The 8,935-nt window shown below is 39.4% G+C and overlaps 3 protein-coding genes across 3 annotated transcripts in view; 1 reads left to right on the top strand and 2 right to left on the bottom strand.

Annotated features, from left to right (window-relative positions):
- On the top strand, positions 251 to 2,189 carry LOC104771562 (eisosome protein SEG2-like). The gene is made up of 3 exons (XM_010496101.2): positions 251 to 547; positions 666 to 862; positions 957 to 2,189. The coding sequence occupies exons 1-3, from the start codon at positions 461 to 463 to the stop codon at positions 1,945 to 1,947; spliced, it is 1,275 nt and encodes a 424-aa protein (XP_010494403.1). The 5' UTR covers positions 251 to 460; the 3' UTR covers positions 1,948 to 2,189.
- Positions 2,312 to 7,176, bottom strand: LOC104771560 (cellulose synthase A catalytic subunit 4 [UDP-forming]). The gene is made up of 12 exons (XM_010496100.2): positions 7,066 to 7,176; positions 6,763 to 6,955; positions 6,559 to 6,677; positions 6,385 to 6,454; positions 6,124 to 6,286; positions 5,426 to 6,038; positions 5,218 to 5,355; positions 5,003 to 5,128; positions 4,713 to 4,925; positions 4,072 to 4,626; positions 3,305 to 3,655; positions 2,312 to 2,899 (listed from the first exon to the last, which is right to left on the bottom strand). The coding sequence occupies exons 1-12, from the start codon at positions 7,099 to 7,101 to the stop codon at positions 2,312 to 2,314; spliced, it is 3,165 nt and encodes a 1,054-aa protein (XP_010494402.1). The 5' UTR covers positions 7,102 to 7,176.
- Positions 7,542 to 8,935, bottom strand: part of LOC104771559 (acid phosphatase 1-like) — a 2,365-nt gene continuing 971 nt past the window's right edge. Inside the window, exons 2-4 of the mRNA XM_019242393.1 lie at positions 8,530 to 8,912; positions 8,090 to 8,299; positions 7,542 to 7,951 (exon numbers count right to left, since the gene is read on the bottom strand). Coding sequence (XP_019097938.1) covers positions 7,774 to 7,951; positions 8,090 to 8,299; positions 8,530 to 8,912 — 771 coding nt within the window. The 3' untranslated portion in view covers positions 7,542 to 7,773. The remainder of the gene's footprint in view (positions 7,952 to 8,089; positions 8,300 to 8,529; positions 8,913 to 8,935) is intronic.

Below are 8,935 nucleotides of genomic sequence, written 5' to 3'. Positions count from 1 at the left end.
GCTCGTCGAAGTTAGTAATTGTAAAAAGTTTAGTAGACCGACCATAAATGGGCTTACGACGGCCCATTATCCCCAAATTAAGAAATGCTTATTCTTCTTTATTTATAAAGCAGTGGCCCACATAGTAACGGTCCAATTTCACAGTCTAAAATGCGTGGGGTCAGACTTTTGTAACGGTCATCTACTTTCCTTTTTTTTACCCCCACAAAAATAATATATTAATAAACTCAAATTAAAAAGAAAAGTAAAATTGCCGTTAAAAAAAAATAAAAAAAGGGAAATCTAAATCCCTAAATCCCCAAAGGACACACACTCTTTTCTCTTCAGCTCAACTTCTGAAGTCCTAAGCTCAGTTTAAAAATCATCTCTTTGTGATGTTAACTCTTTAAGGCGCAAGCTCTTCAAAGGAATCTGTTATCTTCAAACTCTCTAGCTAGCTCTTTGAGGTTATTAGAAGAGAATGGGTTGCTTACTAGGTTGCTTCGGTCGTCGGAAGAGTCATCGTCGCCGTCAGAGACGTCGTGAATCTTTCCAACCACGTTTAAATGTAAGTTTCTATTTTCTCATGGAAAAAGTCGATTTTGTTTAGTGTTGAGTTGGTTTTATTTAGCTTTGATTTTGTTGGGTTTTGCTTGATTTGTAGTAATTTATTTCGTTTTATGTAGAGAATCTCTGAAGGGTCTGCAGAAGATGTTGATGTGAATCTTAGGGTTCCTATTGTTGATGAAGTTCCAAAGATTGTAAAGGATGACCATTTAAATTTTAAGGTTGCTAGTGTTGTGGAAGAGTCTCCAAAGGATGATCATGTGAGTGTTGTGGAAGTCTCTAAAGTCTCTGTGATTCCAATCACTGATGATATCTTGTAAGTATTGTGTGTTTTGTTCTTTTTGTACACAGACTCGTGCTTTGTGTTTTGTGTTAGCTTAACAGATTTTATTCTTTTATTTAAATTGCAGTGACAAGGTTGAGGAGAAGAAACACAGTCCGAGTCCGAGTCCGAGTCCGACTAGGAAGAAAGTGACTTTTGACACGAATGTCAAAACATATGAACACATTGTAGTAGATGAATCTGTTGAGTTCTCTGAAGAGAAGAAAGAAGAGGTGAAGACGTCGAGGCAGGCTCGATGTTCATCTGAGGGGAGTGATGTAACCTCGAACTCGTCAGGGTCTTATCCTTCAAACCACAGATACCAGAATTGTAGAGAAAGTGATGATGAAGAGGAGGATGTAACGGATTGTGACGAAAGTGATCTAGATGATGATGATGATGATGAAGATGGTGGGTTACTTGATGAAGACTATTATGATGATGATGATAGTTATGATGATAAGCTGCACAACTGGGATAAACAAGTTTACACTGAGGAGATTGCAGATAACGTTATGGACATAGAGAAGATAGGAGAAAAGACTAATGCAAGTGCTAGAGACAGAAGCGGATATGTCAACGCAGTACTGAACCCGATCGAGAATCTCAACCAATGGAAAGCTGTGAAATCCAAAGGAAGAACAACACATACACATTCTCGAAAAGAGAACGCCGTTAATGCTTCCTTCAGCTTGGAGCCTCAACAGGTTGATGAATTGTCATCATCATTCAGCTTGAACAGGAGATCAAGAGATGAAACTAAGAAACAGAGAACTCAAGAAGTAGCTGTTGATGCTAGTCTCTCAACTTGGCTATCCACATCTCCGACCACGAACAGCGGATGCAGCAGTGTTGAAACCGCAATGTCAGAGAAGAAGAAATACTCGAAACCGGTTCAAAGCCACGACGAAAGACCTATATTGGGAGCATTGACTGCAGCGGAGATTAAGCAGTTCTCAGCCACGAACTCGCCGAGGAAATCGCCAAGTAGAAGCCCTGAATCACCGATCATCGGAACAGTTGGTGGTTACTGGAACAATCACTCAATGGTCACCAGCAAGAACAGTCGAAGCTCTTAAAACTCGAATTCCACATGTTTTGGTTTACACTGATTCTGTGAGTAAAAATTTCATTTATTCATTACTAAGTTGCCTTTGTGAAATTATTTCATCACTTTGTTTGTTTGTTTGTGTGTGTGTGTGTGTGTCTTTGGTTGATGATTACCAAATCGTTATGTGTGTTGTGTAATGTGATTTGATTTATTATTATTCATTCTATTTGTTTGTATTTTTGTCTATTATTTAACATGTGATTCAAAGTATGAATTGTTTTTCTCCTTACAAAAACCCATATGATCAAACAAAGGAACACCCAAATCGAAAAATAGCCCAAGCAAAATGGCTCATAAGGGCGACTAAACGCAAACGCAGTAGCGGTGACTAATCAACAGTCGACGCCACACTGTTTCAGTAACGGACCAGTCTGTTTCGGCAAGAACGGATCAATCCTTACCCAAACCAACGAGAAGATAGACGCGAGAAGGATAGACCAAAGCACAACGATCGTCGGGGTTCTGTTTTGCCGACCCATCAAACCTTTGAGGAAAGGGTAAAGATGAACAATGACCCAAAACGCGAAAAACAGTTTCCCAAACAGCGGTCCCCAAGAACCATATCCATTGTTAATAGCGTCAGAGACTCCGGCTACAACACCGACCATGTTGAGGATAATGAGTGTGGTCGGAGGGATGAGAAGAGTGGTCCATTTGAAGAGGTAAAGATCTCCAAACTCATCAGCTTCGTCACTAGCTCCTTTTGACGTGACGGTGAAGTTAGTGTCAACACCAAAGAGGACTTTGAGAAGACCTTGAAAGACGGCGAAGAGATGAGCTGAGACACCACCAATCACCCAGAATTGTTCGTTACGCCAGAGGTCGTTGATGCTCACGCCGCTCCACCGGAGTTCTAAGATCGCCGTCGCAATGATTGATAAGAACAGTGCCAAAAACCATATGCTTGCGAAATTGTTGATCTGAATCAAAAGAAAGCAAATGGGTGTTAATAAAGTTTGATCATTTAATTGATTTTGTGACAAATCAAGAACATTTAGGGTGAAAGTGTGAATCTTTAGATAATTAAGGACTAAAAGAGTGAACTTTTATGAATTGTAAAGTAGTGGTTAAACGGATTTTTTTGATCATTTTCTGATTTTGTGGGTTTGGTGGGGGCCAATCAACAACATTTAGAAACTTTAGGGGTAAAAGTGCAAACTTTTTGGAGTTTAAAGAGTAGAAAAATCAGTCTAAATGTAGGAATAATGAATTGGTTTCTAAAAATTTGGGCAAAATATGTTTTTTTTTTTTTTAATAATGATTTATGGGTAAAAGTGTAAACCTATAGGAGTTTAAGGTGTAAAGAAAATTATAATGAGACTTACCGTTGGAATGATGAATTTGCCGGTGAGAAGACAAACGGCTGGAATAGTACAATAGGCAAGGAGAGGAATAGAAGTGAAAGGATAAACAATGGTGTTGATGTAAGCAAGACGTTCAAGAATCTTAAGCTTGCCTCCCCAAGCATACCACAAAGGACAATGACGGCTAAAGAAGATTTCGACAGAACCGAGTGCCCATCTAAGCACTTGGTGCAACCGATCCGACAGATTGATAGGAGCTGATCCTTTGAATGCTGGTCTTTTAGGCATACAGTAAACTGATTTCCAACCTCTACAATGCATTCTGAATCCTGTTAGGATATCTTCTGTCACTGATCCATAAATCCATCCAATCTGAATAAAAAATTCAAATACCAAATGCAAAACATTAGAGTTCACACTCAAATCATTATCATTACCATAAAACTACATCATGTTGGTCATCTTTTCTAGTCAGTTTTTGCAAATTTAAAATTATGCAAAGTCGCTTTTCCGGAAATAAATAAAAAGTTTGAATTTACATGGTATCGTAAAATCATATAATATATTATGACTAGTAAAATTCGGTTTAGTTGATGAATTCTGCTGTTTAAAATTCTCTAATCATATTTTTAAAAAATGTAAATGAAAGAAAATATTTTGTTTTAGTTAATTTCTAGAATTGAAAATAAAATTTTGCAAACTAATTTTTGTAATTGAAATTATTTTTGTTCATTGTTTTAGCAATTCTGCAATATTACCATTAGAGCCTATAATTAATTGATATTTACCTCTTTGCCCCATTCAGTCTTCTCTTCGTAGCCACAGCTAATAACATGAATGGCTTCTTTGATCAACGAGCTCGTGTTCGTCGCCTCCGGCAAACCTCCCTTCTCCATCAACGTCGAAGCAATAAACACAGGTGACATCCCAAACCTCTTCTCAAAGTTCTTCTGCGACATCAACGACGATTTCTCAAGCTCATCGTATCCTTCAAGCCCTTCTTCAATATCTTCCAAATCAAATATCGCCTCCGTGGATCGCTTCCTTGTATAGCTGCTCATCGTAGTGTCATCACTCTTCTTCTTGCTCTTCTTCCTTAGTTTAGATAACAAGCTCTTGATTCCTGATTTCTTCTTTGACGGATCTGATGATTTCGATTTGTGATGGTGACGCTTACCTCCGCCGCAGCAACAGCAAAGCCACGACGGCCAACAGTCGCAGGTCATTTTCTTGCGCTTTTCCGATACCGGAGGTTCGTATCCGTATAACGCTGGTCTGTTGAATACACATCCTGTTCCTACATAGACTGGTCCTTGGATCCCATCTAAGCCTCTCATGTTTATCTACAAGATTTGAGACAGATATATTAGGGTTTTGAATTTGAGTTTGGGGGGTTTTTGTTATGGTGATGATGATGATGGAGACTTACATCGAAGAAGACGATGTTTCTGTTGGCGTATCGATCGTTGTGATCGATTCCATCGAATCTTTGAGGGAATTGAACATAACAAAGCTTTTTACCAAGCTGTGGATCCATTAGGAAGCACATTGATTCTCTTATGGCTTTACTGTTGTTGATGTAGTGATCACAATCTAGATTGAGCATGAATGGGGCATTTGTGAGCACTGCTGAGACTCGGACCTGCAACATTTCCTCAAAAGTTAGATTTGGTTTCTGACGGAGCTTTTGATTGGTTTGGTTTGGTTTGTTTTACTTACCATTGCATTCATGGCTCCAGCTTTCTTGTGGTGATCATAACCAGGCCGCTTCTCTCTTGATACATACACAAGACGTGGCAATTCGTTACCGTCAATGTCGAATGCTCCTTCTTTTCCTAGATACACCTGAAACTCAAAGTAGTTTCGTTTAGTTGCCAAGGTGGAGTCTTTGATTGTATATCAGAAGCGTTGGGTTTTGAGGTTTTTGTAGTGACCTGAATCATCCCAGGATGATCACGAGTGTTGTTCCCTGGCCATGGTGTACCATCTTGCATCACCCAACCTTCTTCAGGCTTCTTCTGAGCTTTTGCCACTAGAGCATTGATCCTCACTTTGAATTCTTCATATTCTCTCTGCAAAACATTTAGTACGTCAGTACAGATCTGTTGTGTGATTTAAAAGTAGGGATGTTTCTTCACTGACCTTCATTGCTCTGCGATCTTTGACGAATGTAGTTTGGACTTTATCCTTCAAGTAATCAATCTTCTCTGAGAAGTAAAACTCTGGAGCTCTTGGCTCGACATTGTACTTCTTGCAAAACGGAACCCATCTCCTTGCAAACTCTGAAGTTTCAGACAATGTATCGAACAGGAGCATTGATGCACCGTCATCAGACACATAGCAGCTCACCTTATTCACTGGGTAATCAACGGCTAAGATCGAGAGAATAGTGTTGGCTGTGATGATCGGAGGTTCCTTAAGCGGATCCACCGTACTGACAAACACATCAACTGGTGCAAGCTTGTTCTTTTCACCATCCCGTTCGAATCTCATTGAGAGTCGGTCAAGGTATGTCTCTCGGTTAATCGGAAACCATTTCGGGAACTGATCGAGGATCCAAGAGAGTGCAAACCAGATCTCGCAGATGACTGAGATAAGCCAGAGAGGGTATGCGTCTTTGGCTGGTGTCAAGATACGGAAACGGAAGAAGAAAACTAAGATAACAAGACGAAGAACGATCACGATTCGGTATGGACTGATTTTGCTAGACGAGATTGGGACTTTTCTCCAGAGAGGTTGTCTTGCTTCAGCATCTCTGTAATCAACAAGAACTCAGTTACTTACGCTCCAAACCTTTATTACTTGAGATTAAAGAAAGATCAGTGTTTTCTTATTGTTACAAGTATTCGTCTTCTTCATCATCTTCTTTGTCTTGATCATTTGTTTGATCTCCCTTTACCACCAAACCTCTCTTCTCTTGCCTCGCTTTCCATTTATCTACTCGTTCTTTCCACTCCGCATCTGTGTAGCCATCTCTCTCTGCTTCAAAGTCTTTCCCCAACACTTCAAATCAAATCACATAGAAATAGGCCTCAAAATTTGCTCTTATAAATCTCTATGCATATAAAAATCACACATAGCTAGATATATTTTCTATATACCACTTCCAGTTGAAGAAAAGGTTCGACCATTTTGACGCCATTGCTGCTTACTATTGTAGTCTCCATTTTCCTTCAATACCCATAAACTACTCAGAATCTTGATCTCGAATGGGAATGGAGATTACAGAAAAAAAAAAAAGAAAAAAAACAATCGATTTAAGTCATTTTTAGTACCGATCCATAAGCAAAATTCTGGTGAATGGAGGAATCCTGGCGGTTCTTGATATTCAACTCATCATCTGAACCATCAACACCATTGTTTCCTTCTTCATCTCCATCTATTTTCGGAGAGCCTTCAAAGAAATTATTTCACCAATAAGAGAGTCAAGCAAGGGTTATGGATTTGTAAAGACCAAAACAGGGTTTAGTGTAATTTACCTTTGTGGCGTTTGTAAAGAGTGTTGCATTGAGGGCAACATTTGTTACCGTTGCTACGCTCATATTCATAGCAAGGTTTGCAAACCGGGTAAGCACACACGTGGCATGCCACAAAAGTCTGGCCATTGTCGTCGTCTTTGACCTCATCGCCACAGACTCTGCAGATCTTAGCTGAGAAGGTGGAATGACGATGCTGCATCCATAAAAGTGCATAACTTATAAGATTTTAATGCAAACCGAGTTGAATAATTTAGAACAAAACACAGGAAACAAGTTTGATTTGATTCTCTCTTTCTCTCTTACCTCGTCGTCAAAGCTGGCCATGGTGTTTGGTTCCATGGCGAGGCAAGCTGAGCTCAAAAGCAGAGCAGAAGGTGATATAGAGAAATGTATGTGACTATGTGTTTTTAAAGATTGAAGAGATCAGATATGTAATATAAAGGGAAAAGGTTAGAATTTGCTGTGAAGAAAGCTGAGGTTGTACCAAACTGTGAGGTGAAATTGGGTCTGAGGTTTGTGTCATAAGAAAGCTTCAAGAGACAGCAACAAGATTTGGTGGAAGAAGGAGACAGCTCAGTGTACTCAGAGTATTATTTAATTGCTTGAGCTTCCAACTTCTGCTGTTTGTTGTTCTTTTTAGTTCTTTAGAATTTGTATAACTTAGAGTAGCTTTCAAGTTATTATGTATTTCTACTTTAGTCTTACACTCTTACTTAATCCAGCAATGTTCTTGAAACTAAATTAGGTATAGAGAGACTAGAGAGAGAGAGAGAGAGAGGAGATTATATAACAAAAGCCCATAATCAATAATTTCACAAAGGCCCAAAATGGTGATACAAAAGAAAACATCCGAATGCAACACAAACAAAAGATGATCATGGTTCATGGATCATAAGCATTTAAATTGGTTATAAAAACCAGAAGTGGAGAAAGGAAGAGACATAAATACTCAAGAATCAGATTAAAACATCTGATCTTATTGTTTTGGTTAGGACAGTAAAAATGGTTTGATTATGCGACATAGTAGATGGAGTTAGGGAGCTTGAAGGTTCTCTTGGGAACTGGACAACCTGCGAAGCTGTTCCATTGTGCACCCATTACTCCCCAAACTCTGTACCCAAGACTTGTAAGCCATGACCTCAAATCTGCTTTGTATTGGGTCACACTCTTCTTCTCGTCTGCCTCTCCCCTGCAATTTTCCGATTTGTTAAAAAAGTTATTATACCATAAAAATGATCTTATAACTTAACCGGTAAATATTTTTTTTACATATCGGTTTAACTCGGTTATTAAATATGAATCGAACCGGGAAATCTATATAATATACCTGAGAAGGAGGTTAGACCAGCCGTGGTAACCGGCTTCGATAAGGTTTTCGACGGTGGCGGATCTGAGATACTCTTTACGAGAAGATACCAAAAAGATCTTGAAACCTCTCTCTCTGATCTCATGAAACAGCTTAACCATGTTTGGAAGGGCTGGTGCTTTGCCCATCTTTTGCCATTCCTCGAACTTGGTCTGGTTCAGTTGCTCACCACTGATTCAAATCAATGTAATGTAACATTTCAATCCCGGTTTTATGTCTTAACCGGATTAAAGCTAACCAGACAAAATTTGTAATTTGGATCTTTTTTTGTTGGTTTAAAATATATAATGGAAATTTAATTTATTACTTTATCCAAAATCGAACCAAAAACCAAACTAATATTTGGTCAACCCAAACCGATCGAGCCTAAATGTATGTAGAGTTAAGTTTAGTGTATTTACCCGAAGCAGCCGTTGCTCTTGTGGTAAGGGATGGTGGAAAGAAGAGTGTCATCAATGTCAAAGATCCAAGCATCCATGCCATCGCATGTCTTCTTCTCGCAACAAGTTTTTCCTAGGTAAAGGACAGCTTCATCAATGGCTCTCTCCACATCCTCCTCGTATTGAGATGAGGTCATGTACTTTTGGACGAACCACACACATTCCTGTGGCACCACCAAAAAGTTCCTAATGTTGTTAAGCTCCACGTTGACCCTCCAGCTCTCGCAGTATCCGTTTAGGTTTGGTCCTTTCAAAGACACGACGGCGGTTTCGCTAGTCTTTGTGGTGGTTGTGGTTCCTTTGAGCTGGTTCAGGATGTTCCAGTCACGAGCTGAGACAACTCCGATGAAGAGGACAGTGAGGGTCA

The sequence above is a fragment of the Camelina sativa genome, chromosome 20 (assembly GCF_000633955.1).
Source record: "Camelina sativa cultivar DH55 chromosome 20, Cs, whole genome shotgun sequence".
Lineage (NCBI taxonomy): Eukaryota > Viridiplantae > Streptophyta > Magnoliopsida > Brassicales > Brassicaceae > Camelina > Camelina sativa.
The sequence above is the reverse complement of the archived record's forward strand: the minus strand, read 5'-3'. Positions and strand labels throughout refer to the sequence as shown.